Here is a 27,898-nt window from a genome sequence, read left to right as displayed (position 1 = left end):
GTCGAGCAAGATGTCCAGGTGGGAAAAAGGAATGAATGACGGGGCAAGCCATCGATGCTGTATATTGGGTCATTGTGGTCATTGTTCGCTCGCCTTGAGTAGTGCAACGGCAGCTGACTGGGCTCGAAGGCCTCCGACTTCTCGTTTCAGGCGGAAGTTTTCTTTCTTCACCCGGCCAATCTCGTCTAACGCACTCGCTAGTTGAGACTTCAAGGCGGCTTCTGCGTGGCCCAGTCGGACATCCTTTGCAATCTTGCTGAGCTCGGTATTAAACCGATCATAGAGAGCTTCGTTTTCGGCACTTGCCTCGCGATAAAGCTCGTCCAATTTCTTTACGCGCTTCTCGCTAAGAACCAAGGACGACTCCAAGTCCCGCTCGAGAGCAGTTGTGCGACCATTGTATTCCCCAGTAAGCTTCTCAACTCGAGCTTCAAGGCTGCGCATGCGAGATTCAAGAGATGCGACGGTAGCAGAAGATTGATTGATGTCTGTACGGTCAAAATCAAACTCGAGGTTCATTGCATTGGCTTGCCTTGGTGGTGTGAACTTCAGAGAACGTAATTCGTTACCAAGCTCTGTAAGCTCGTCTTTCAGGCCCAATTGACTAGAGTTTTGGGTCTTTTTTTCTAGTTGAACACGATCACGTAACTAAGAGAATGTCAGTAAGGTCACTATCGAGATAAATACAATGTGACACACTTTTTGTGGGCTCTGCATCCGTGGTTTCTGCGATTTCTGCAAGGAAGACGAAGATTGTGGCCGCTTAGTATCAGAACTATTGGTGGTTGAACGCTCTCGAAGGCCCGGAGTCCGCTGGGGGATGCTTGACACGTTGGATCGCCTCCTTGATTCCTCTACCGGCGATTCTGATACACTGCCCCTGGTTTTAGCTGTACGCTCCGTCTGTGGAGTCCTTGGGTCAATGTTCTCCTTCCAGCTCGGCGTAGAAGGACGGGGGGGCGACAGACGGCGAATGGGTGATCCTAATCGCGTCGGTGAACTGGATTTTGCGAGTGGCTTAGAACGCATTGGCGATTGGCCACGCATGGGTGATTGACCACGCATAGGTGACTGAGATGTTGGCATGTAACTACTCTGAGGTCTGGACTGTTTGGTGGGTGTCACCACTTCTCCTCGTGGGCGGCTGGAAGGGGTCGTCGGGCGGAGCTGTTGAGTCGGCGAGATACTGGATGCATCTGAGGATGATGTGGGTGGTCGTAAATCAGAAAGAGAGCTCCTTCGTTTTCTGCGAGTCCTTGGCAAGGTATCTTCAGAGAATCCCCGGAAGGAAGACAGAGAAGGCGGCTTTTCGTAGCCGGTGCCTGGTCTCGAAAGTTGCTCCTCAGATGCGAACCCATATGGACGATCGCGGGATGTAGGGCGATCGCGGGATGTAGGACGATCACGAGATGTAGGACGATCGCGAGACGCAGGGCGATCGCGAGATGTAGGGCGAAGGAAGCCCAGACGAGCGTCCACGTCAGTCGACTTCGAACGCAACAGAGTACCCTTGGGTGTATTGGGCTCTGAGCCGGCCGGGCTTTGCTTCTTGCTCAATGTCCGCAGAATTGCTGCGACTTTGCCTTCGCCTTCATTTTTCAAGGTATCCCTGTGCGTACCAAAGCCAAAGCGTTTCCGGAAAGAGGAAGAATTGGAACCGACTGACCCAGCATTGATACGAGATTTCGATTGATCGCAGGTCAGTGTTCCTTCCACTGAAGTACCCCCAGGAAGATATTCTTCAAAGAGGCTATCAAAGTCTTCAACCAGTCGATCCAAAAGGGAGACATGATGGCTAGGATCACCGTCTTCAGTGAGAACCTCCGCAAATGCCATCGTCAAAGCACCGCGGTCTCCGTCATTCCCAGATGCATCGAGCAGCTCAGCAAGTAGTCGAATGATCGCAGCTAGAGCTCGTCTATTTTGCGGGCTCATGTCTGTCACGAATTTCCGGAATTGCTCATCAAAATCTCGCGGTGTCATGGTGTCGAACTGGCTCTGAATCCATTTCAGAGAAGAGGAGCTCAGGATAGGGCCCATACTTCTTCTCCAGGCGTTCGCCAAAAAGGTTTCAAATGCGACGAAAAGCGTATCAACTGGGACTTCGGCGGCAGCTTGGATTTTGCTTGGATCTTCCAGCAAAATGTTGTAAAGCTCATTGACCGGTGCCCGGTCAACATGATCTCTGACACGAAGCATTCGGCCCAGGATGTTTCCACTCCGAGACTGCAGAGAAAGTACGTAGGCTGCAAATGTTTGTTCCAGCGACCCGAGCTGAGTATCCAATCCGTTGGAGGCAGATGCCCCAACAACTGAGATTTTATTCGCATTTTCCTCTTTCTCCTTCTCCTTCTCCTTCTCTTTGTCCTTGTCTTTCTCTTTGTCTTTTCCGGGAAACGTCGAAGGTAAAGTATTTGATCTTGATAAAGTACCTCTCGGTGGGAGCATTTTGGGGAATTCGCCGGTAAGAGTGCCCGATCCTGGCCCTTTAAGGGTGGGAACATTATCACGACTGCCACCCAATAGATTTGAGATCAGTTTGGTCGGCGAAGGTGGCCGGAAGCCCCGCGAAGACTTGACTTGCGTGATTAAGCTGCTGGCGATATACCGGAGGATTTCAAAATTGGAATGAACCAGTGGGTCTGTCAATACTGGGTTTCGGGGGCTATGCAGAGGCGAGAGCAAATATTGAACTTTTCCTACATGTCAATGGCAAGAAAACACAATTGTCATGGTGGGTCACTTACGACGTCGTGAGAGAGTAGGAATGAACGTTTCCACCGTGATCAGATCTGTAGACCCAGATCCAACCACAGAATCGATATCTAGTCTGTATTGATCTCCATTTGGAGGAGATATCGATATGATGATCTCACGATTGGAATCTCTCAACATTTGACCACAAGTCGCCTTAGATGTATCAAAAACGACTCGTATGGGGGACGACTGAATCTGGTTGAGCGTGACGCTTTCGCCGTCCTCGCACACACAGGCCAGTATTCCCACGTTACTCGCAGTTCCGGTGGGAGGGCTTCGTAGTGTCCATTTGCCTCCTTCTCTTTCGCTCTCGGAGAATCGACCCTCAATCTTCGCTTTGGATATTTCTTCGATTAGTCGGTTGGCTCTTCCTTCATACGTTCCAGCCAATTCTAATGCAAGTAGTTCCGCTCCAACACTTGTCTCATCAGTCATGGGATTGGCTGAAACTGGCACAACAAACAAAATCCGACCACATGTGGATTGCATACAACGCACATTATGGAAGTCTAGTACCTGCAAGACCTGGAGTTCCGATTGTGGTAAAGAGGTGGACATATCACTGGTTGAAGAGGCCGCGTTATCGATGTCAGCCAGCACACCACGGGCCGTGGCTCGGCTTTCGGCGGGCTTTGCTAGAAGGACCAAGCAGTTCTTATAAAGAAGCATGATCCCGGTGCTGTTGCCAGGCGACTGCGTATCTAGACAGTAGGGAGGGGTAATTTCATTGAAATCGACTGCGGTAATCAGTCGTCCTTCAGGGAATGTCTTCGCTGGCCATCCGTTGACCAGCTCTTTCAGACGTTGAAGGCTTTGGGCGTGGCTTGATGGAGAATTATTCTCTAGCGCACAAATATCCTTCACAATGTCTCGCGCTTTCAGCAAAGTTCGCACAGCAGGATGAACTAAGGGTAAATTGCTAGTCATGGTGTCAATCAGCAGACTGTATCGAGGAAGTCGCTGAACGGGTTCCATCAACAAAGAGCGTAGTCTCTGCTCTCCCGTCTCATATACTCTCTTCGAAAAGCTAGAATTTTTATCTTTCATGAACAAATTCAGAGTTTGCGTAAAACCTGTATGAGCTCGCATATAGTCTCCGTATGGCTGCGAAAATTGTGGTAGCCATTCAAAGAGGGCCTTTGCGAATGCCAGAGCTCCAAGCGGATCCGCTCTGTCTCTAGGCAAACCCCGATGGTTCGAAGGGAGCTCCGTGTCCTGACCAATATCGGTGATGGCGTCTTTCTCTGTTTCATCAAGCACTTGCCGAATGACATCGAGAAAGCCCAGGTTGACTTCCAGAATTTCATTCAAACATGGTGGGAATAATGCCGCCAAGGCTGCCTCGTCTGGGCTGTTACTTGATGGTCCTCTGCCCACAGCCTTTTGCCGAAATTCGTCGGCCACTTCATGGACAAGAGAATACAGTTTCGCGACATATCTTTCTTCCGTGTCGACAAGCTCACACATGGTGAGACGAAGGGCTTCTTTCTGGCTTCTTGCGAACAGCCGGGATTTGCTGACATTGGTCGGCTGAGACGGCGCACGCTTCAGTCGAGATGTTGGCAAAAACATAGGATCTCCTAATGCCTCTATCAGGGGCGTGTATGGACCGTACTGGGGATTCTGGCTCCCCTCAAGATCTGATCCCGCACTCTCTCGACGGTGGAATGGTTGTATAGTACCCGTAGGAAGCACCACATCGATGTCAATCCATGGCACCTTTCGCTCTTGATATGCGTTCCGAATATCATGAATAATCTCTGACGAATCCTCCACCTTTGTCATACGGTTTGCGAGATCCGCAGCATGCATCTCGTCGAACATCTTGGGGGCCTTTCCACCCGGTTTTCCAGTGCGAGCCACACCAGTCAGATGGTGCTTAACCGGTTCAGACAGCTCGGCAAAATATCTCAGCATGCTGACTGCAAGTCCGCGACACACCTCATCACCTTGTTTTTCGCGGGGGAGGTGGTTGACTGCGGCATACACGGGAGCAGCTGGGGACACAGTAATTCGAGGATAACTTTGAAACCCGGCGGGGGTGAATATATGGGCCTGGATGCGGGAACTGCTCACAGTGGCATTGGCGGTAGAGACAGCACCATAGAAAACGAGAATAGATGATAAACATGAGTCGACAACATGATAGAGGCTGAGTTGTTCGAGGGGCAGGTCTGCCAGTGTAGGGATTGCGGGGGGAGGTGCGATGGCTGCCATAATGAATGGTGGTATTTTCGATGCAAGTGCGGAATGTTAGAAGCTGTTGAGCAGGCGCTATCGTGCGCGATAAACAAATGAAATGCGCCGGGATTTGACGTAGAAGGAGCGAAGGTGCGATGTAGTAGTAAGGTAGCGAGTGACGGGAGACACAAGAGCGCAATGTTTGGAATTAAATGAGAGGAATTTCCCTAGGCTGAGTGAAAGGCAGTTGAAAATCGCATGTAGGATGTGTTATCCTGTTGTTGGTAAAGCAATCGGGACATTCGCGCTCCCCTCCATAGAAGCTGAGGTACAGAAAATATCCACTCAATTCATAGATCCAGAGAGTAGACACGTGGGCGTGAACAAAAAGAAAAGAACGGAAAATCCCCAAAAGGTAAATAAAAGGAAGTGTAAGACTGAGGGGAGGCGTTTGTTTTGAGGCGGGGACAGAGAAGCGGTGGGTTGATATCGCGATAGCCCGATAGACCAAGAGCGGGTATTAGCGCCTAACACTAAGAATAGAAAAAAAAGAATGACTTGAGTATAAACAGCTCATTCGAGTTTCCTAGGTTGTAGAGAAATTATATTCTCTCCCTTAACTTGTCCTACTCTCTTGTTTTTAATATTTACTCTACTATGTTTTGTCCGGCCAACGCTATCAACACCGTTGCTATCGTTGCGATCCCCAACTGCTGCAAGGACTAGTGTGATAGGTCACATCTGCATGATTCGCTGAATATATGGGGCTCATTGTACCTTGTTTGCTCTCGTTATAGTTTTAAATCGTTGCACACGAGCTTAATGCTATACCTACATGTGTATGTGTACAATCCTTCATGATAAGGAATAAATGCTACGTAGATCTGTCTGAGGGACAATGCCATTATGTCTTGTACAATTTAAAAAAAATCTCAATAATCTCCGTGGTTGATTCGGAAATTCTTCTTTGCTTAGTCGGAAAATATATCAGCCACTATATCAATGATCGCCGCACGGGTTAATATGTTGATGAACATTGAATTCATGCATATATAATATAGCTAGGGCTTCTTGTTACCTGGTCACCTTTTATTTGGCTTCTTTTTATATAATTGCCTGGCTATATTTACATATGTTGTTGAAATTGGCATAGAAAGGATGTCAACAAAGGTGAAATCAAACATTTTGAATCCGTGGATTCAGCCCAATACCAGATCGTACGATGATACTCCATCAGTACAGATCTTTGTCCAATAGAATCAACTAAATCCAGTTTTGGGGGTAATGTTTATTACAGCCCCTGTCGTAGGCGGTGAGTGAGCGGGGAAGACGCTAAGCTCGATAAGGCAAGCAGCAGTATGATGATCAAGAGACCAGCTGTTTTGTTCCAACCACCAAAATGGTGTCACAACAGCGAGCATCTCTTCTGATGCTCGATCCAACTATGGACTCTTCCACACTCTCAATTGCCATCGATCCGGTGGCTTTGGTGACCACTGAATGTATCACCGTCACCTCGTCCATGCGCAAGCATGCCCGCTGGGCTCATTCATCAGTCTCCGCCATCTTGGGCGGCAATGGAGCCTCTCGTGTTTATGAGCGGGATAACTCTACCCCCTCAAGCCCAAGCCCACGCAAGACTAGTCAATCGACACCTCGCCCCGATGAAGATCATGTCCTGGCAAATCGGTGGGGTCTGCGAGGGAAGAAGGGGAAGAGCATGCAAGACAACCCATTGATATCGGCCTTCACACGACTGCGGAGTGATCTGAAAGATTGCAAAGACATCCGAACTTTTGATACCCCAGCTTTACTTCATCCATTCCTACAGGTTGTTCGCTCCTCTTCGACCTCCGCCGCAATTACCTCTATCGCCTTGGTCTCCATTACCAAGTTCCTCTCCTACAATATCATCAACCTGAACTCTCCGCGCCTCCCCATAGCGATGCAGCTACTATCAGCCGCCATTACGCACTGCCGATTTGAAGCTAGCGACTCGTCGGCGGACGAGATAGTCCTTTTGAGGATTCTGAAGTTGATGGAGGGTATACTTTCGCGACCTGAAGGCGAGCTTTTGGGCGACGAGAGCGTTTGCGAAATGATGGAAACTGGTTTGAGTATGTGCTGCCAGGGTCGTCTGTCAGAGGTACTACGGAGATCTGCCGAAATGGCAATGGTCAAAATGTGCCAGGTGATCTTCATGCGTTTGTCGCATCTTGATCAAGGAATGCCCGCAGGACCGGATCCATTTGCGGGTGAGGATATAAAAAAGGACCCGCCATCTCGTCTGAAGATGGACCCTTCAGTCAATGGAGACACTGTCACATCGCAGCACCTGTCAGCCATTAGCGCAGACACAGCGGCAGCGGAACGGCACAGTACCAGTCGAGAGGGATCGCCTGAGCAAGCAGGAAATGGCAGCGCAGCAGCTGCACCGCCAAGCCCGCATGATGACGCCGAGACCGAGCTTCAGCCCTATTCCTTACCGTCCATCAGAGAGTTATTCCGTGTCTTGATCGATCTGTTGGACCCTCATAACCGGCAACATACCGACGCCATGCGTGTGATGGCACTCCGAATTATTGATGTCGCTTTCGAGGTAGCAGGTCCCTCTATTGCTCGGCATCCCAGTTTGGCTGTCCTGGCTAAGGACGATCTTTGTCGATACCTCTTCCAGCTAGTCAGGTCAGAACACATAGCTATCTTGACTGGCTCGTTGAGAGTGGCTGGCACTTTGTTATCGACTTGCCGACCGGTTTTGAAATTACAGCAGGAACTCTACATTTCATACCTAGTGGCCTGCTTGCACCCTCGTGTAGAGATACCACGAGAACCTGGCATCGACCCGTCGCTCTACGAAGGCATTCCCCAATCACCGAAGTTGGTAAAACAGCCGGCTACGCAGGTCAATGGCGGTAGAGCCACACCTGTTCCTGTTAGAGATCGACAGAAATTGGGACTCGAAGGTGGAGCGAGAAGGCCTGAAGCCCGAGAGGCAATGGTAGAAAGTATTGGCATGTTGTCACGCATACCTAGCTTTATGGTTGAGCTTTTCGTCAATTATGATTGCGACGTGGACCGAGCAGATCTGTGCGAGGATATGGTTGGATTGCTCTCTCGCAATGCTTTCCCGGACTCTGCAACTTGGAGCACTACAAATGTACCCCCATTATGTCTCGATGCTCTATTGGGCTATGTGCAGTTCGTTCATGACCGGCTGGATGATGAACCGATACAAGGAGACTACCCCCCTCAAGAAACCTTGAAAAAACAACGCCACACGAAGAAAATCATCATCCAGGGAGCACAGATATTCAATGACGACCCTAAGAAGGGAATTGCCTTCCTTGTAAGCAATGGTGTTATTGAGGATGCGAAGAATCCCGTTCTGGTTGCTCGCTTCCTGAAGGGAACTACACGTCTGTCGAAGAAAGTCCTTGGGGAGTATATCTCTAAACGTGGCAATGAGGAGTTGTTAGGCGCATTTGTGGATCTCCTCGACTTCTCGGGGCGCAGTGCGATTGAAGCTCTCCGGGAACTACTCAGTTCGTTCCGTTTACCCGGCGAATCGCCGCTTATTGAGCGAATTGTGACGACTTTTGCGGAACATTATATGGAAAAGGTGAACCCAGATGCTATCGCCGACAAAGACGCACTATACATCTTGACCTACGCCATAATCATGCTGAATACCGAACTCTACAATCGTAACGTGAAGTCACAAAATCGCATGACCCCTGCTGGGTTCGCAAAAAACTTGCGAGGTGTTAACGGGGGTGGAGACTTCGCGGAGGAATTCCTGCAGGATATTTATGATTCTATCAAGAATAACGAAATCATTCTACCCGATGAACACGAAAACAAGCATGCCTTTGACTATGCTTGGAAGGAACTATTGCTGAAATCTTCATCTGCCGGCGATGTCATAGTTGGGGATACCAACATGTATGATGCCGAAATGTTCGCGGCCACGTGGAAACCAGTGGTTGCCACCCTCTCATATGTCTTCATGTCTGCATCGGATGATGCAGTATATTCTCGCGTGGTCAATGGTTTCGATCAGTGTGCACAGATCGCTGCCCGCTATGGCCTGACTGAGGCATTCGACCGTATCGTCTTCTCCCTTGCATCAATCAGCACTTTGGCCACGAGCAAACCTCCAAGCACAACACTTAATACAGAGGTCCAGGTAGGCCAGAAGAGCGTGATGGTAAGCGAGCTAGCCGTCAAATTTGGCCGAGACTTCAGAGCACAACTGGCAACTGTAGTACTCTTCCGAGTCCTCTCAACGAACGAAGCAACTGTCAAACAAAGCTGGGAGTATATTGTCCGTATCTTGAGTAACTTGTTCATCAACTCACTCATCCCGCCATTTGATGCCAAACTCACGTCTGAGCTTGAAATCTCTCCAATCCCGCTACAGCCTCCATCACAGGTGGTTGATCGAGATGGACGCAACAACGACACGGGACTTTTGTCTGCATTCACATCTTACCTCTCAAGTTATGCGGCAGATGATCCCCCTGAGCCTTCTGACGAAGAACTTGACAACACACTCTGTACAGTGGATTGCGTGACTGCATGCTCAATATCCGACATATTAACAAATATCAAGTCAGTAAAGATGTTTCGTTGAATGGTTTGTGGCCATGATGCTGACTTCCCTCACAGATCTCTTCCCCTGTCTTCATTGGAGATGCTCGTGGAGACTTTGCTGTCCCTACTTCCCGAGGAGAACGCACCAGCAGTCATTGTCGTAAAATCCGAACGGCCAACACCAACGTCGAGGGCTGCCAACAGCAGAGTTGATCCTAACCAGCCCAAATATGATCCTTCGATGGTATTCGTTCTGGAATTGGCAACAGTGCTCACCCTTCGTGACGAAAAGACTCTGGAGGTCCTTGGTGAAAACCTGGCAACAACTCTTCAAACACTGGTGCGCGATGCGAAGAACCTCCATCCGCTAACTGTGTCTCGCGTTGTTTCTTACCTCCTAAGTCTCTTGCGACTGAGCCATGTATGTACTCTCCTTTCCCCTGTGGATTAGATGTGCGTGCCTCTGTACTGATACCACTCTAGGACCAAGACTTCATGCGGGTACCTGTTGTGCTCCACGCTATTTCTGGATTCGACCAGGATATCTTGGAAACCGTGGCAGTTCCCACGGTCAAGGGCCTTGCCAGGTGCATTGCTCACACAGGCCATTTACGAAACGAGATCACAATTTCTCCGGATTTCTGGTCAATCTTGCAACGACTTCACCAACACGAGGCAGTGGCTTCTCTTGTCTTCGATCTTCTACAAAGCATTGTTGAGTCGATGCCCGATATCATCACAGCCGACAACTACGAGTTCGTAGTCAGCCTCGCCAACGACTTCGTCGGTGCCGGGCGTGTGGGATCTATCGAAGAACGACACAGGGATGCTCAAGCCCGTCGTAATAAGGGGGTTAAACAATCAAAGACAAGGTAAGGGTACCATGCAACTCTCCCCCTCTAGTGTTGATACTTATCTCTCCTACAGTGAGAACCAAGTTGTGACTCGCGGCATCAAGGCAATCGGCCTGATATATCATCTGACTGGACGAGTCCCGGCTCTTATCAAACAATCTCACCTCGAGGAGAACGAAGGTACCGACCGACCCTCTGACATTGATATTGCAGCGAGTTTCTAATATGTGAGTTTCTAGCCTGGGCCGCCTACTGGTCGCCTATCTTCCAGTCCTTGACTGCTCAATGCATCAACCCATGCCGCGATATCCGACACCATGCTATTTCCACGCTGCAGCGATCTCTTCTATCTGCCGAATTTATCTCAAGCGATGACCAGGAGTGGACCAGCATCTTTGATGAAGTCCTATTCCCGCTCGTCCTACTCCTTTTGAAGCCAGAGGTCTACCACTCCGACCCTGTTGGTATGAGCGAGACTCGATTCCAAGCCGCAACGTTGGTCTGCAAGATCTTCCTGCGCTTCCTTGACCAGCTTCCCAACCGGACGGGTATGCTACCTCTCTGGCTCAGGATCCTCGACATCCTTGACCGCATGATGAACAGTGGCCAGGGCGATAGTCTGGTGAGTCTATTATCCCACTTGATAACTCAAGTATATCAAGACCATCCCCATCTAACATCTTGTTTTCAATCTCGTAGGCAGAAGCAGTTCCCGAAAGTTTGAAGAATATTCTCCTAGTCATGGCTGATGGAGGCTACCTCGTATCCCCATCACAAGACCCAAGCAAAGAGGAAATCTGGGTCGAGACCCGCAAACGCCTTGGCCGTTTCTTGCCCGATCTCTTCTCGGAGATCTTCCCTGATGTTCCCAACGAGCCTGAAAAGTCTCCCCAGGCATCTGCCGACTCATCCCCGGAGCAGCCTCGCGAGACAGAGAAGGCAGAGCAAAAGAGCGATGATGTTACGCCCCAGCAGGACAGTGAAGAAACAAAGGAGGCTGCTAATGTCAAGAGCCAAGCTCCCCAAGAGACAGTGGAAAGTATCTCCTAAGGGAGTGTCGAACCATTTCTGTGAATGTATGATGGATGTATCTTTCTTAATTTCTTGACTCCCCTATCCTTTTCAATTTTACCTTAGAATAGCGTCACGTTCTATGTTGCACATGTAGATATAGCTTGATTTGATGATCGGCGCTGCGTGCGAGAAAACTATTCACGTTTCTGTTTAATTTGTGCCTCCTATGATGTGTGAATGTCAAGGCTGGCTCCATATCGTAAGGCTTACATGGAATTCACCATAGATGGATATTCATATATAGTTATAACACATCGAGCTAGACAAGTTGCGACACAGGTGTTTTCCTTTAGGCAATTTATACACATACAGATACAATACAATAGAACGCCACGTTGAATCAGGTATTCCAAGACAAAGATAATAAAACCGAACAGAAAATCAGAGAGATCCAAAAGCTCCTTGGTTAACAAACGGAAAGACAAGTCATGATTTGAGATGCAGCGTGCTGCGTGGGGTAGGAGCAGAGGAAAGGGGACTGAGGTAGGTAGTGATCAATCGCAGACACTCATACTAACTAGAATGCGTAAAGAACTTTGAAGTATACAACATACAATTCGACGGATGAGACACAGAAAGAACAAAGAAATAGGAGATTGTGTCAGCCAAAAGATTCATAAAATGTTTGCTTTCCCTTGAAAAAACATAGCCCATATCAACTGCTGCCTCTATTCATCGTCCATGTCAAGGTCAATAGCATCAGGGTTGGCCTCAGCAGTAACTGGTTCTTTGCTGGTAGGTGGAGGACGGTTACCACCCTCCGGACCGCTGGAGGCAGCCACGAAGCCAACTGGGGCACGAGCTTGACGCTCCAATTCCGCCATGGCATCTGCGCGTCGTTGGTCCTCGTCGCCTTCGCCTTGTTCGCCTGTTTGGAGTTGTTGTTGGCTCCTGGCAATGGCTTGCGATGCAATGAAGTTGACGTCGGTACTGTAGATAACGTTAGAAAATGTGTCATTGGTTTTATAGTGGTGGGGGTCACATACTTGTATTGAGCTTGAACGCTTCGCTTGATACGAATCATCTCGCCGAAAGTGTCGTCGTTTCCGTGGTTGACTTCGAATAGCTCCCACTTCTGCCAGAATGGAGCGTTGGTCCGGGGATCGCAGAATTGAGAAGCGTGGCCATAGATCGCACGAGCACGGTCGATCTCGCCAAGTCGTCGCTCCATCTCGGCGAATTTGAGACACATTTCTTTGGCTTCTTGGTCGGGCAACGCGGCAATGGCGCGCTCGTAGATTGGTCTGGTAGATGTGAGGCCGAAGTTGGAGGCCGATTTTGTGATGTAGAATTCGAACATCTCGAAGCGGTCCTCGTCAGACACTGCCCGAGTGGCACGCTCGTAGATCCGCATCGCATGCCGTGCGAGACCGCGCTCTTCTTCTAAGTTGCCGTACATCAGGTAAAGAGACTTGGCAAACTTGGGGGGACAATCCTCCAAGGCCTGCTCAAACAGGTCTCGGAGTCGCTCAATGCCGATCTGTCGGTCCACAGCCTTGGTCAAGTACAAGTTCCAGAGTTCGAATGCAACCGGATACATGAAAAGATCCAAGCCTCGCTCGTATACCTTGAAAGACTCTTCAAAGTACTTGTTTTCTTCCAAAAGATTGGCATAGTTGACGACAGTTTGAGGTGTGGCGATACGAAGCTCGAAAATTCGCTCGTAGACCTTTTTAGTCTCATCCAGAGATGAGACACTCTCAACGAGATCAACATAGAAACTCCATAGCTTCCAGCTCTTGTGGATCCTTTGCTGTGGAGACAGTGTCTCGTCGAAGTAGTCCACGGTTGATTTCTTAGGCGCCTGTGTTGCCTTCGCCATAATACTGACTGCTTTGTCGAAATTCTCGGCACGGAGCTCCATTTCGGCCCATTCGCACCAGGTCTCTGCCAGTTCAGCTACAGACTTGAATGGAACTTTCACAGCCTTATCGAAAATGACTCTTGCAGTATCCAAGTCCCCGCCGTTCTCATAAAGCCTGGCATAATTGACCCAAAGTTCGGAGAATTTTCCAAGTGCTTTCTTGGGGTTGATTGCAGCAATGGCATCAGTGTAGGTGTGGACAGCTTCTTCCTTGTTATCGCCCCAGAGTGCCACTCTCTTTTCCCATTCAATGACATTGTGAGGGTTCTGCCGTAAAAGGACATCATTCACCAAAAATGGTCTGCGGTCCATTAGCTGCTCGAAACGCAGCATACGGAGGTCAAGATCAAAGTCGGCATCCTCGTCGGCTTTACCCTTGTCAGAGCGGGCGGCTGCGCTTTCCATCAAGCTTCCAATGATAGACTCCTCGAACTCGACATAGGAGTCGAAAATGAGAGTGAAATCACGAACTGTCATGACAGTAGTGATTCCTTTCTCGAAGACATCCCGTGCCTTCTCGAAGTTGCCCTTGGTGATCCAGTATGTGGCCAACCCGGCCCACAGCTTGCCCCTCTGGTCTGCAAAGCGCTCGATGCCACTCCGAAGAATGGCGTCAACATCAATTCCGACCTGAGGGCCAGTCTGAATCTTCTTGGCCTTGGAGACTAGGAGATCAACCATCTCTGACCATAACTGGAATGGACCCTTGCCATGTTTGGACTTGAACCGTGGGTCGTCGAGGATATCCATAAATTTCTTCACGGCTTCCGTATATTCGCCCTGTTCAACGAGAAGCTCTATATAATCCTCGATGTTCTCCGGATGAATTTGCATATACCGAGCAAAGATCTTGATAGCGGTTTGTCCGGAAGCAGACCGAGCAAAGCCTTTGTACAGTCTCCAAATTCGGTTATGCTGTGTGACCGGCAGAGCGCGAAGGGAACGGTCGAAAGTTCGTCGAGTCTGGGTCACCATAGGCTGCTGGAGCAGGAATGAGAGGTACATTTCCCAGATGCGCGGCATCTTGTTCAGGAGGATCAGGGCCCGTTCGAAGAGTGCGTTGACTTTCTGGTATTCGGCACGATATACCGTGGGGTTGCGATTCTTCAAATGATTTGTTCGGAACTCCAGATACTGGAAAGGTCAGTAAAAGCAGAGACTTGAATTTGCAGAAAAAAGTCACTTACCATCTTCCAGAGCTTGTAGGAACGCGGTAATTGCTTGCAAGCGCGCTCCATGACCTGATAAAAGCCATGATATTAGTGATAATCCTTAGGAACTCGACTGTGATCGGTGAAGACATACAAATGCTTGCTCATAGAGCGTGCCATTTTGCTGTTTGAATTCGATGTAGGCAAGCCATGGCTTGACACTACTGGCGTCGCGAAGCAAATCTTGTTCGTAGATGATGTCTTGATCAGTCTAGCGATGAAATCAAAGTAAGCCTCGTGTTCAAATAGTCCAATGGTCAAAACTCACAATCAAATAGAGGTCCGGCCGGGACGCAGATGGGCGATCCATCTCTGCGTGCTGCCGGTGGGATCTCGGGGGCAAAAGCGTCCCTGGCATTGCGCCACTCAGTCGAGCGAAATCCAATTACACGATCAACGTGTCAACATAAAGGAAAATTGCATAAACAAGAAGCTGCTGGCGTGCGCGTTTGAAGCCAAATCTGTTGACGGATGAGGTTCCCACCTTGATTGTATCACGTGATTGATCTGTATCAGGTGGGCGGTGGAGCTTTATCGGCGTCATACCAATGTGGCCGCGTTGCTTTAGCTGAACAACAAGGACTATACTGTGATTTTTGTTCTGCTGCAGTCATGTCTGGCGCTGTGGTGGGTTTATTGTGGAACTGAACTTCTGTATTGATCTCATCTGACCTCTATTTAGGGCCGAGAGGCAGTATTTCCAACTCGCCAATCATTGGGGTTGATGAAGAACAAGCTGAAGGGAGCGGAGATTGGCCATAGTTTACTAAAGAGAAAGAGTGAAGCTCTAACGAAGTAAGATTTATCTGCCTCTCTTGATTCTTGGGCTATATGCTGACCCCCTACCTTGTCCAACAGACGTTTCCGAGGTATGATGCGACACATTCCCATTCCCCACCTTATCGAGGCGCTAATCATACTTCGACAGACATCACACGCCGCATCGATGAAGCCAAACAAAAGATGGGTCGGGTCATGCAGATTGCAGCCTTCTCCCTGGCAGAAGTGAGCTACGCGGTAGGCGGAGATATCGGCTACCAGATCCAGGAGTCCGCCAAGCAGGCTCGTTTCCGCGTGCGGGCCAAACAAGAGAATGTTTCTGGTGTTCTTCTACCTACATTTGAGAGTTACACGCAGGAGGGCGTCAATGATTTCGGTCTGACAGGTCTAGGCAAGGGAGGACAGCAGATTCAACGCTGTCGGGAAACATACGCACGGGCCGTGGAGACATTGGTGGAACTGGCTAGCTTACAGGTATGCATGGTATCTATGAAATGGATTGGGATATCGCTCACCAATTGTGCCAGACTGCCTTTTTGATTCTGGATGAGGTGATTAAGGTTGTCAACCGAAGAGGTAAGTCATTTTCTCATGGATTGTGACAGCTTACGGCTAGTAACTAACTTATATGATATAGTAAATGCGATGTAAGATTGGAACTCGTGAATTTGGCTTCTGTTCGGGATACATACTAACCTATGTTCAACAGTGAGCATGTTATCATTCCTCGAACCGAGAACACTATCAAATGTTCGTACCACATAATTCAAGTATCCCCTGTACAGGCTAACTATTCTGAAGACATCAACTCCGAACTCGATGAGCTCGACCGAGAGGAATTCTACCGCCTGAAGAAGGTTTCAGGCAAGAAGCGGAGGGACGTTGCTGCTGCAGACGCCGAGATCCTTGCAGCCCGGCAAAAGGCAGCTGAAGAGCAAGCAGCAAACCCCAAGGTACCTGATGCTACTATCTTCGTTCAAGAGGAAGAGACGGCAGATATTCTGGGCGACCAGGAAGACAACGATGTCATTTTCTAGACTGCTATTTTGTTTCATGTTGATACTCTTTTCTTGTTGGCATCTTCCTTTTTGGCCGTGATATGTACCACTCTGTACGCTCATACTCGTTTTAGCCCTATGGCTCGTTTCATCTACTTTGGGAAACATTGAACTTCATGTGATACGCAATCTTGATGCATTGCGATAGCAAGAGAGCAGTTATAAAGCTCTCCGTATTTTTAATACACATGTACTTCAGATAAGACCATCCAAACGCCAAAAAGAACGAGACCGGGATATTTTGTAGGATGCAACAAACCACCCACAACTACTGTCGCTGGTAGGTAACGCGAATCGCCTTGCCCTGGTCGCCCATGGGCATGCCCGACGTAGCCTCCTTCGCGCTGATTGCACCAGCTTCGGCCTCGTATTCGACGAAAGCAATTCCCTTGCGACCAGGCACCAGTCTGACTTCCTGGAATCCTTCGAACCGGCCAAAGACAGCAGACAGACCTTCCTGGGTTGCGTCGTCCGGCAAGTCCCGCAAGAACAGGATCTTGTTGGGTGGTAGGTACTCGTCGGGAACGACAGCGGTTGTAGCAGCAGTAGTAGGCTTGAGACCGGCACCTTTGGTGGTCTTGGCTGGGCGTGCGGGTTCGACAGCGGCAGCAGGACGCTTGAGTTTCTTCTGTGCTTCGAGGGCCTCGTGGGCTTGTTTGCGCTCTATAAAACGGCCATTATTAGCATAAATTGGGTCTTTGAATAGAGTGCGCCAGTGTCTGTTTAACGTACCTTTCTCGGCTAAGCGCCTCCGTTTGTGAGCCTCCAGCTCGTCGCTGCCTCCCTCCCGCTGGACTGTCGCGTCACTGGGCGTCTTTGCGTAATCCAGCACCATGGGCTTCTCGAAGAGGTCGAAGCCATTGATATCTTCAATAGCGCGGGTCGCAGAATCGACGTTGTCAAAGACGATGAAGGCCTGGCCCTTAGCTTTGAGGTTGGTCTTTGCGACGACCTCTAGAATGGTGCCATATTCAGAAAAGATCTCCTCCAGGGCATGCTTCAACTGGTCGATCTTGATTCGCTCGTCTAAATTCTTGACCTAATCAGTGCAGGGGAATCTGTCAGTATGGCAATGCGGGAGCGGAGTGCTGATATGATAGAGGGGGAGGGACAGGCGCACATATACTCTGTGAAGACTTGTTAGTACGGGTATCGATTATGAATATATGGTATAATACTCACGTCGCATTTGGAGGAATACCAGCTGCAGAGACGGCTGCCATGTTTGTGACTGTTGGAGCTCTAAAAACCGGCGAGGTCGAGCTTCCGGTTGACTTCAGGCGGAGGAAATGAAATTGGAGGAGTAGTAGGGCTATAATGCGTAATAGTGAGCCAACACACATCAACTAGCATCATTGGTCTAGTGGTAGAATTCGTCGTTGCCATCGACGAGGCCCGTGTTCGATTCACGGATGATGCACTTCTTTTTTTTCGTTTTTGCTTTTTTTCCACCCAATGGCTACACCCAAATTGCCCTATATGATACAAAGTAATTATCATTCTACTTCCAGTATTTAGGGTTGAAGTGTTCAAGGGGCATCTTTAATGTATGTCGATCATCCCTGCCCTGACAAAGTGGCTGCACATGGGCAAAGTGTAAGGTTTAGAAGGTAAGATAAGAACACTTGGCGGACGCCATAGGCTCCACCTTAGGTACTGAAACTTGTCCATGAGTTTCTAATCAAGGGATGTTTAAATATACAACCTAGCCTCCAGGGCTATGTATCCCCCAAGAACTTAGCACCCTGCCCACCTGGGCACTCCCCAAAAAATGCATATCCTATCTCTGCTGTCACTCGCAGTTCTCGCGAGCATCAGCGCAGCTAAAACCCCAGGCTGTGGAAAAGACATACCTTCCAAGTTCCCCAAAGCAGGATCAAGCCGAAGTCTCATCCTCCCAAACTTAAACCGACAATACAGACTATATATCCCTGCGAACTATGACAAAAACAAGCCAACGCCGCTATATTTCTCCTTCCACGGGGCGTCGCGCGACATGCTAGAGCAAGAAGGCCTATCCCAATTTTCGAACCCGGAATTCAACCCGAACGGAATTGTTGTCTACCCAGACAGCAAGAATGGATACTGGCTGTCCAACCCACGTGCAAAGACCTCACGTCCCAACGATCTAGACTTCACCTACGATCTGCTCACGCACATGGAAGACACCCTCTGCATTGACACAAGCAGAGTATACTCGGCGGGCAAGTCCAATGGCGGTGGTTTCACGAGCGTTATTGCCTGCAACGCCACGGTTGGAAGCCGGTTTGCGGCTTTTGCGTCTGTCAGCGGCGCCTATTATAATACAGACAATATCGAGGGCGTGGGGCCCTGTGCGCCCGCTAAGCGGGAAGGGGGATACCCTTTCTTGGAGTTTCATGGTACGCTGGATAAGACAGCACCTATCGATGGTGACACAAAAGGTACTAAGAAGCTGCCTGTCATTGATATTCTGCAGGGCTGGGCTGCTCGGAATGGATGTGGGGACAAGGCGACGTGGACTAGTAACGAGACTGTCTTTGAAAATCCGCTTGTGAAGCATGCTTTTTGGGACTGTAATGGGAAGAAAGGTATTGTTCAACATTATCGCGAGAGTGAAAATGGTCATTGCTGGCCAAGTACTGTTAGCAATGATGACTTTGTTCGATTGCACCAACAGTGCCCGTTGAGCAAGTATGTTTTCAATGCGACTGAATACATATTTGACTTCTTTGGACAGGATCACTCGAGCAAGTCCGACAAACCAATTACTGGCAAACCAGATCCCGACACACCAAATACCAGTGATGGTCATGACGAAAACCAAAGCCCAAAGCTTTTACATCCCATGCCTATCCACGCTTTGTATCTTATATTATCAGCGGTTCTTGTCAATTCTATGCATATTTAAGTCCTGTGGCTTTTCCACAGAGCCGCTGTCTAGCCATCCAGAGAAAAGGCGATCTTCAAATTATCCACCTGGGGCTTCAGCTGTTTAGGCGAAGCAGACCAATCTTCGTACTTGACAATCTCAGAGTCTGTCACAACAAACAGGTATTCTGCAGCGCTTGATCGGACCTAAAGAGGCAACTGTCAGTACCGAAAACCATGCATTCAAGGTCTTAACATACCCTTGGGAAAGGATGCAAAAGTAGTCCAGTCATCTTCTTCAAAACGCCATTTCGTAAGGAGTCAATCCTTGATAATGCAGCATAGACTTTGACTGCAGCTTCCAATCGAGCTATATTTGCGGATTTGAAATGTGCTTTCTGGACTAGCGTGAACAATTTTCGGAAACTAGAGAGAAGATGTCAGGGAATGATGTAGGTATATAAGCGGCGGAAGACGAGTTCACAAACCTTGGATCTGAGGCTTCCGGGATAACAGGAATGTAACTGTCAATTAAAAATGCAACAAACTCGACGGCAGGAATGGCAAAGCGGTCATCTTGGAGGTTGTCGCTCAGTACTGTGGAAAGATCCCCCAGGAAGATCATCAATATCTCCTGGCGTCGAGGTTGGGCTTGGGAATTGAGGAACTGAGTCAGAGCTGAGCGAGAAGCTCGGACGAGGCCTTCTGCTCCTGAGATAGCAGACGTAGCAAATCCTTGTAACAAAGGAAGACGAAGCCAGTCAATATCCTGCAGAGTAAGTAGCTGAGCGAAGTACTCTTGTGACGAAACATGACTGAAGTGCTCGAATTTTCTGTTTCTGTTAGCATCCGTTACAAAAGTTTGCTTTGTTGGCAATTTGTTACCTTTCAAGTGGAGGTAAATCCCCTGCTGATTCCCAGAAGTCCTGCAGAGATAGCCATGCTTGTAGTCTGACTTTATCAAGCTTTTCGCATGCAAGGCGGCAAAGACACCCGACCAAATTTTGAATAAGTGGTGACGGTGACGTCGAGTCTAATTGCCTTTGAAGCAAGATTCCAACTGCTTGGATTGCCTCGACTCGAATAAGAGATCCAATATCACCTCGTCTGTCGGTGGTGTAATCATTCAGGAAATCGACAAAGTTGCTTGCAATTGTATCAGTAGCAGCTAAGTTTTTGTTAGTCTGTTTTCGTGCCAGCTTGTAAACAAGATATATTGAACATACCCATATATGGTAAGATACTGGTGGCCAAGCACTTCACTGCAGCAACACGCTTCTCGATAAGTTCTTCTTTCCCGGTGTAACGAAGAATCTCGGTGACAATATCTTCTTGGATATCACTTTGTGCTCCGAGTTGCTTAAACACCGTACCGAGTGCTAGAATTTGACCACGACCTGTCGGCAATCTCCATGAAGTACGGAGATGGGAGAACCAGGTACGCACAGTTTCTTTCTGTTTTGATGGCCATAGGAGAGGAAACAGCTGCGCCAAGGCGGTTGAAGATGTTTCAATCGAGACATCGTCACTCCGAGAAACACAGAGGGACAGAATGTGGAGTGCTCGGTTTAGAAGTGGTTCTGAAGGTTGAGCGAGACCTGTTGTTATGGTAGACTGAGAGAGCGAGGAGATCAAGCAAGATGATGCCTCTGCTGTCAGCTCAGGACGTGAGGTTTGGAAGGTCAAGTCATCATCGGTAGGGCTTGACGCAGAACCGAAGACATCCCAGATATTGGCCACTTGAGAGAAAACAGCCCTGGCTTCCGGGGTATCTCTCTTCTCCGCTGATGCTTCCCATTGTGAAGTAAAAGCATCGACTGTGGCAGCAATGGATAACAGACAGCCATGTCGGGATTCCACATCATTCCGAGAGATGCTAGAGAACATTTGCAGCAATTTATTCAGGACCAGATTCATGGTCTTGAATAGCTCCTGCGTGCTTAAAGTTCCAATAGACTTAGCCGTATGTCTTCTAGACTCGGCATCCGGAGAACCAATACCTCTCCAACCCATCAAAGCCTCCAGAAGTGGACTCCAGTAAATTAGATCCAGAGAGGCCGTTGCATTAGCAACATCAATTAGTGCACGAGAACGTCGCGCAACAGCATGGTAATCCACAACCTGCACAAGGGGGATTCCCTGCGCGATGGTATTGGGGTGACGGCCAATCAACTCTTGTAGCGCAGCAGACGACCCGCGTCGGATGTTCCCAGATGGGTCGATACAGGCAGCACAAATGAGTTCCACAGCCAGCTTTTGCAGAACGTCGACCTCTTTCTGGCCAGATTGCGACGCCACTACCTGGGGTTGCAATGCCAGGAGTTCTCGTGTCGTATACTTTCGAGACATGGCCCAAATACCGAAACACGCCGCATCTCGTACACCAGTTCCCACAGAGCTACCAGTAGAAGACCTTTGCTCAAAGCCCAAACCAGAGACAAGTGATTGAAGAATCTCAGGGAGTTGGTGAATAGGAGGTGCACGGCGGAAAAGTAAATGTGACAGCGTTAAGATAAGTCCTTGCCATCGCTGGGCATCAACGGCACTGAGATTACGTTTAAGGGTGTGTGTGCCAATCTTCCGCGCTTCAAATGGCGTCATAAGGGAACCATCGTCTTTTTCAAAGAGAATATTCTCACTCAGCGAGCCAATGACCGCTTCGATGACCTCGGTCGCCATTTCTGGGTCTAATTTCAATGTGATAATGCTGAGTGCTTTACTCGCGGCAAATCGCACAGGTGTATCTTTGTCGGCCAAGGAGACCAAGAAATGATCAATTGCATCTTCCAACATAGTCGATAACTGATCATCCGTGATGCGGCCGTCATTTCGCTCATTCAAAGATAAGGCCATGGTTGTGATGTTGCGAAGGATCTTGACAACAATCTTTCTGGCCAATGCTGAAGACTGGATTGTCGCAGATACTGAAGAATGCCCTTGAATTACGTTGAGAGTCCGTTGAAAGACATAAGGAGCAAAGTCCTCTACTTGACCCGATGCGCCCAAGCGAGCAATGAATGTAAGGACCCCGAGGCAAGCATAGACAGAGGGCGATTCGCCGTCCTCTGTCGGCTGAATTGTAGCAAATGCCCACTTTGTCAGACCCGTAAGCACGCCGAGGGCTTGCATATCTCCACGCAAAGCCAACCGTGCCAAAAGCGCTGTCGCTGCCTCGCGTTCTTTGCCCGATGCACCAATATAGTGCAACGACAAGGAAAGAAGCGACCTAGCAATCATAGGAGTTTCAGAAGGTAGCCATGTCAACTGTTGCAGATTGTCGTAGGGCACCGGGATGTTATCATCAGACAAAGAAGTCAAGTCAAAAGGAGCAAGCAGAAGATGCGAAAGCCAGACCAGCATCACATAGCGTTCTTCCCAAATGAGTCGCTTAGTTTCAGATTCCATCAGTTCTTCGGAATTAGATGGCCGGACCGCATCCCATTCGATGAAAGCCCTAAGCATCGAGTCAAGATATTTCGGCTCATTGTTTAAGAACCTGCTAATCACTTTGACGCCACGGACTTTACAGAAAGTGTAAAGCAACCTGCAGATGGCTCTTGGTAGAGGATATTGATTTCCTGTCTGCGATGACTTCGCCGAAACAGCGCCATACTGTGTCCGATGCTTGATCAGATATGCTAGAAAAGCATCCACTAAAGGAGGCAGCAATGTCTGCAGATGTGGATCTAAGAGTTGAGGCCACTCTTGAAAGGGTTCAAGCTGTAGATATCATCAGTAAATAAGAACAGAATGATACCCAAGAGGGGACTATGCGGTGCGGCCTTACAAGGCTGACAAGCTTCTCTGTTTTGGTAGCTTGTGCCCATTTACGTGGGGTGCGGAGAGGAGTTCCAGCTTGGGCTCTCCACAATAGCGAGGGCAGCTTTGCCGAAAACTCGGACACCAAATCCCCAGAGGCCCGTTGAAGTTTCACTTCTTTATCCTCGGCGGCATCCATGGTGGAATTCTGGGTGACGCAGTGTATATTGAAGATTGCAGTGTTAGGAATAGCGTCAACAGCGGGACCGGTCATGTGACGCCTAAGTATATAAAAGAAAAGTTTACTGTTTCGTTTAACACAAAAGTGCTTTCTATATATCTACGAGCAGGTAAGAGAGGAAAATATATTTTGTATTCGTCGTGTATGACATAATATATGTATTTTGTAGCTTTTGAAGCTATTCCACCCGCCAATGGCTTTAACCTTGAGAATATCTTCATGATCACATCCGCTCTAGCGCTTCTCGGGATGCCTTCGCCCAGTCCACCATCTTCCAGAAATAAAAGCCCTCGATCGACACAATGATCGATTGGCCGATAAGAATTCCACACCATAACCCGAAAATGCTCCAGTGCAAGCCAAATGCGAAAGCAATGCCCAAGGGCAATCCAACAAGGTAGTAGATCGAGAGCTGAACATAGCTACCCAGATCCGGTCTTCCCACAGCCCTCAGTAAGCTATTGAGGGAAGTAGCCACAGAGTCGGGAATTTGAAGGACGGCACCCAATGGAAGCAAGAAGAAGATCAGGTGCCAGACCTCGCCAATATCACTAAACAAGCCAGGAATAACTCCCCGGAGAGCAAGAATCACAAGCATATTGGTTACACCAGCACCAAAGGAGGCAATAACCAAAACCCTGGCTGCTGTTGCTGCACGCTGGAGGGAGCCTACTCCGATCAAATAGGCAATGTGTGTGCCACCAGCAACAGCGATGGAAAACGAAACTTGGAATGCAAAGTCCGAAAGCGTCGATATAGCAGCCTGGGCTGCGAGCTCGGTCGCACCTAAACGGGACGAGATGAGTGTCATAAGTTCCCATGCGAGGACCTCAGCTTCGATCATCAGCCAACTCGGGATGGCAAGCTGCAACATTGAGCCCCAGCCGCGCCACATCTCGACAGAAATGGGGTGCCAGCATTCAGAGCCCTTGATGAATATGACATAAAGTGCCAGGAAGATCGGAAGAAGACTGTTTGCGATCGCAACGGCGATAGGTGCACCGATGAAGCCCCATTGCAGTCTCTGGAAAAGAAGGAGTATCAGTGAATGGCTCGGGGGAAGCTCTAAGGTTGTACAACATACCCAAACAAACAACCAGCCCATGAAAATATTCAATGTAGAACACATCAACAGAACCACCAGACTCGCACTGAATAAACCCTGTGCCTGGAAAAATCGCTTTCCGGATTCAAAGCAAGCATAACCAGGAGCGCCCGCGATGGCAATTTTCAGATACAGCCCTGCAAGAAGAGCTGTCTCGTGGGATTCGGACGGTAGAATGAGGAGAAATATTCGATCCGCATTCCACCATATAGTTCCAATTGGGATCGTGAGGACGAGCATGAAAAGTGTCAGTCGTTGAACGTGAAGCCCGACCAAGGTCAAATTCCCTGAGCCATATGCTTGAGGACATAAAGTATCCAAACATGTCGCCAAACCTTGGAAAACAAAATATCCAGTGATTTGGGCAGTCATATTGGCCAAGCTCACGGCGCCGATCTCTCGTTTCCCAAGGTGGCCCACCATGAAGATGCTAGAACCGGTTAATGCATGCTGAAGTAGGAGCGATATCATGAGGGGGGCGGAGTATCGCGAGATAATTGCTAATTCTTGTCGCCATCCTGACTTCTTAGAACTGTTTGCTGCTTCTTGGTCAACGTCGCGTAGCAAAGGTGATGATTCTGTGTCCCCATGGATTTCGGAGATCATCGTGAAAGATTTTTTTAGGGCGCTGAGAGCTCTCCGGATTCTCAACAACACACTCTGTTAGTCTTCAAGTTGATTTCATCGAAACAAAATGGCAGAAATGGTTCAAAGATCAATGAAAAACAGAAGGGGCAAATGAGTATTCAACAAAAGTGGAGATTTGATCAGCACATCCATCCTTGCATTGGTCACGACAATTCCATTGGCAATTTGTTGCTCCAGGCTGATCTTGGCTCCACTGGTATACATGAGCATTCGGACTTGGCGTGAACCTATCATATACATTTCTACGTACATTTGTACAGGGGGAAGTTACAACATATCATTCAATACATTACTTGTGCATGGCTTAAAGTACGCCAAATTGCCATCAAATAAAGGTTTTAAAATTCCTCAAAGATGCATATCAACATTGGAATGGTTATGGGAGTATCATGTCTGAGCTCAGTCTCTCGATTGCGGGTGACTCCTGGAGGAGACCCCTGGGGGAAGACCAGGGGATATTGTTTCCCCCCGTGGTTTATTGGTTATGTATATTTCCAGAGTTCTTTATGACATGCATCAAAATAATTGCAGCCACAAAATCTCGAAGATCTCGGGGTAGCAAGGTAGAAATTAGAGATCAGCATCCGATGAACTCATGGCAGGGTCATCAAAGACCGAGGCCACAAACTTGTTACCGTAGGCCTTCCCGAGCTTGTTCACGGTCCTTCTGATGTGCATAACGATGATTGCGACAGCTAGAGTGTTCCATACATCACTATCAAAATCTGCAAGATCGAAATGACCAAGGAACTTGATTCCTCGCGTTAGGGTTTGTGGATTGGGATTGGTGTCTAGAGAGATGGCAGAAAGAACAGGTCCACAGAGGACGAGCCCGATTAATGCAGGCCAGACTTTTTCGCCATCATGAGGTGCAGTGAGCTGGCTCTGCCAGGTATCCGATAGCTTCTGTAATGCTGTGGCGACTTTGCTAAAGGCTTCTTTTGACATTTCATCCTGGTTTTTGCAATAAATGACGTGCACAGGAGGTGTGTCCGGCTGGACTCTGACACCGGCATCGCTCAATGCCCAGCGCAGGTATTTCTCTACTGACTTTTTGATATAAATCTCAGGAGATATCTCAAGAATATTGCAGTAGTCCCTCACATTGCCGCATATCTTCAAAGTCTCTTGGAAGGCACGAATCGCGTAAAATTCTGAACATTTATCATTTCCAAGGACAAAATTGGATTCCTTAAGTTCTGTTTCATCATCTTTCCCAGAAAAGAACAGCGACTCTGGAAGGGTGGAGAAATCCTTCTCCCAGTGTCTATGGATGGCTGGCATGCAGCCACGAGTAAGAAGTTGATGGGCAGTCCGTTGTTCGTCTGGTGACAGGTCATGGCCTTGAGGGAGCTCCATTGCTTCAAGTAGGCGCTTTGCCCTTTCTCGGGTAAGATTAGTATTGAGCAGCTCGTCGTCGCGCTCTCCTCTTGGAATGAAGTACTCTTCCTCGCTCTCGTAGTCGAGGTCACTCGGCTCAGACATTGACCTATCCGAATCCGACCACTTCCTCTTCCTAGCCTTTCTAGCTTTGCCTTTGGTCTTAAGCGAGCGGCCATTCTTGACCGAGGAATGCAAAGAGGCTTTCTTCACTCGCCGTACACATGGCGAAGAAGGGAAATCGCTAACATCGCTGTCACTTGTACTAGAAATCTTGTATTCAGGCGAGGTGGGTGGGTCCGAATCCCAATTGTCGTCCTCACTGACGTTGGTATCCTCGAGGTACTCGTCTAGCTCGACTTTAACTCGCTTAGCCGGGTATTGAGGCTCTGTATCATCGGTGAGGAAGGCTCGTTTTTGGGCTGAGGTTGCCTGGGATGGAAGTCAGTGAGATGTAAATGAGTAGGGACTGTGGAGGTATGTAGAGAGAGAGAGGGATAACTAAAGTCAATGTGATATAGTAAGCTATGATAAAGGCAAAACTCACCATTTGGCCCTGTTCGGTAAACTGAGCAATCGTATCAGGCGTGGTGTTGAGTGATGGGGAGCTTGCCGGCTCCTTGGAATGGTCGAGCTTTGAAGCTGCAGCCGCCGGTTGTGACAGGACCGGGGTAGCAGGAGCGGAGGGATAAGGACGTGGATTGATGATGGTGTGTGGTTCGTAGCGAGGGGTGTGATGAGTTGCACGAAATCCTTGATGCACCTGGTCGTGAGGAATCTCGTCCTTACACAGGAAACGTCGAATCTCAGGATCTTTATCCCACGTCTCGTTGAACCAGGCTGGAGGGGATCCCGATTCTGAGCTTTCAGAAAATTTGATATGAAAATTTATATTATCAACTTCTGGTCGCACCCTGTTGATAGGGGACCCATCAACAGGGCGAGCCACGTTCTTGAGCCATATCTTGATGGGATGGAGACTCGATGGCGGTTGGCCCACATTTGGAGTGGACTGAGGGGTGTGTTCTTTGTTTCCCGGGGGCGAGGATTCTTTGTTTCCCGAGGGCAGGTTCTCTTTGTTGCCCAAAGGTACGGCCTCGGCGGATTTACTCAAGGCTCGAAGGCCCCGACGAAACATGCCTTTAACTTTTGGCAGCATCTCTGGAAATAAACAGTAGCTTGATCTATTTCTAGAACAAAGGAAAGATGCCGGAGCAACGAATCAAAAGATATTGTAAGTTGGAAGAGAAGAGAAGAATAGAAGAATAGAGGAGACAAAGGTAAACAAAAAGACGTCTACGTGATTTCGTAAGAGAGGAAGGTACACGATGTTTGGCTTCCTATTTGGGAAGGAACGAGGTACCTATATAGGCCAGTACCAGGACAGCCTTCGACTTGAGAGAGGCGACAGACCGGAATTTGATATCCCATATGCATGTAAAAGCAAGATTCAACTATAAAACAGACAGGTAGGATAGATTAGGTCGTATTTGTATCTCCTCCTCTCCCTACCACGAACCGCTAGAACATAATACCGGAC

At 48.7% G+C, this 27,898-nt stretch overlaps 9 protein-coding genes across 9 annotated transcripts; 3 read left to right on the top strand and 6 right to left on the bottom strand.

Moving 5' to 3' along the window:
• Positions 1-78: 78 nt before the first annotated feature.
• Positions 79-4,974, bottom strand: N7479_010609 (putative Rho guanyl nucleotide exchange factor; the record flags this gene model as incomplete). The annotated part of the gene is made up of 3 exons (XM_057258300.1): positions 79-648; positions 700-2,693; positions 2,748-4,974. 3 exons carry the CDS (start codon positions 4,972-4,974, stop codon positions 79-81), a joined length of 4,791 nt encoding a protein of 1,596 aa, XP_057105758.1.
• Positions 4,975-6,337: 1,363 nt separating this feature from the next.
• On the top strand, positions 6,338-11,438 carry N7479_010608 (SEC7-like alpha orthogonal bundle; the record flags this gene model as incomplete). The annotated part of the gene is made up of 6 exons (XM_057258299.1): positions 6,338-9,552; positions 9,610-9,955; positions 10,018-10,406; positions 10,462-10,568; positions 10,628-11,010; positions 11,088-11,438. The coding sequence occupies 6 exons, from the start codon at positions 6,338-6,340 to the stop codon at positions 11,436-11,438; spliced, it is 4,791 nt and encodes a 1,596-aa protein (XP_057105757.1).
• A 692-nt stretch (positions 11,439-12,130) lies between these two features.
• Positions 12,131-14,979, bottom strand: N7479_010607 (mRNA splicing protein SYF1; the record flags this gene model as incomplete). The annotated part of the gene is made up of 5 exons (XM_057258298.1): positions 14,806-14,979; positions 14,632-14,748; positions 14,514-14,567; positions 12,449-14,460; positions 12,131-12,392 (listed from the first exon to the last, which is right to left on the bottom strand). The coding sequence occupies exons 1-5, from the start codon at positions 14,893-14,895 to the stop codon at positions 12,131-12,133; spliced, it is 2,535 nt and encodes an 844-aa protein (XP_057105756.1). The 5' UTR covers positions 14,896-14,979.
• Positions 14,980-15,149: 170 nt separating this feature from the next.
• Positions 15,150-16,354, top strand: N7479_010606 (H(+)-transporting V1 sector ATPase subunit D; the record flags this gene model as incomplete). The annotated part of the gene is made up of 8 exons (XM_057258297.1): positions 15,150-15,164; positions 15,220-15,332; positions 15,396-15,406; positions 15,466-15,791; positions 15,845-15,893; positions 15,955-15,964; positions 16,027-16,067; positions 16,119-16,354. 8 exons carry the CDS (start codon positions 15,150-15,152, stop codon positions 16,352-16,354), a joined length of 801 nt encoding a protein of 266 aa, XP_057105755.1.
• Positions 16,355-16,643: 289 nt separating this feature from the next.
• On the bottom strand, positions 16,644-17,598 carry N7479_010605 (U1A/U2B'/SNF family RNA-binding protein; the record flags this gene model as incomplete). The annotated part of the gene is made up of 4 exons (XM_057258296.1): positions 16,644-17,038; positions 17,108-17,414; positions 17,496-17,502; positions 17,558-17,598. The coding sequence occupies 4 exons, from the start codon at positions 17,596-17,598 to the stop codon at positions 16,644-16,646; spliced, it is 750 nt and encodes a 249-aa protein (XP_057105754.1).
• Positions 17,599-18,146: 548 nt separating this feature from the next.
• N7479_010604 (CE1 family esterase) lies at positions 18,147-19,265 on the top strand (the record flags this gene model as incomplete). The annotated part of the gene is made up of 1 exon (XM_057258295.1): positions 18,147-19,265. The coding sequence occupies one exon, from the start codon at positions 18,147-18,149 to the stop codon at positions 19,263-19,265; it is 1,119 nt and encodes a 372-aa protein (XP_057105753.1).
• Positions 19,266-19,294: 29 nt separating this feature from the next.
• Positions 19,295-23,258, bottom strand: N7479_010603 (tubulin-specific chaperone D; the record flags this gene model as incomplete). The annotated part of the gene is made up of 6 exons (XM_057258294.1): positions 19,295-19,432; positions 19,486-19,651; positions 19,714-20,058; positions 20,111-20,393; positions 20,452-22,945; positions 23,013-23,258. The coding sequence occupies 6 exons, from the start codon at positions 23,256-23,258 to the stop codon at positions 19,295-19,297; spliced, it is 3,672 nt and encodes a 1,223-aa protein (XP_057105752.1).
• A 190-nt stretch (positions 23,259-23,448) lies between these two features.
• On the bottom strand, positions 23,449-24,936 carry N7479_010602 (MATE family efflux transporter; the record flags this gene model as incomplete). Its single annotated transcript, XM_057258293.1, has 2 exons — positions 23,449-24,249; positions 24,310-24,936. 2 exons carry the CDS (start codon positions 24,934-24,936, stop codon positions 23,449-23,451), a joined length of 1,428 nt encoding a protein of 475 aa, XP_057105751.1.
• Positions 24,937-25,548: 612 nt separating this feature from the next.
• N7479_010601 (uncharacterized protein) lies at positions 25,549-27,496 on the bottom strand (the record flags this gene model as incomplete). The annotated part of the gene is made up of 2 exons (XM_057258292.1): positions 25,549-26,790; positions 26,906-27,496. 2 exons carry the CDS (start codon positions 27,494-27,496, stop codon positions 25,549-25,551), a joined length of 1,833 nt encoding a protein of 610 aa, XP_057105750.1.
• Between the last annotated feature and the right edge of the window lie 402 nt (positions 27,497-27,898).

This window comes from Penicillium vulpinum (assembly GCF_028829585.1).
Source record: "Penicillium vulpinum strain IBT 29486 chromosome Unknown utg000004l_segment0_segment0, whole genome shotgun sequence".
Classification (NCBI taxonomy): Eukaryota; Fungi; Ascomycota; class Eurotiomycetes; order Eurotiales; family Aspergillaceae; genus Penicillium; species Penicillium vulpinum.
Note: the sequence above shows the minus strand (reverse complement) of the source record. Positions and strands in the feature narration are given on the sequence as shown.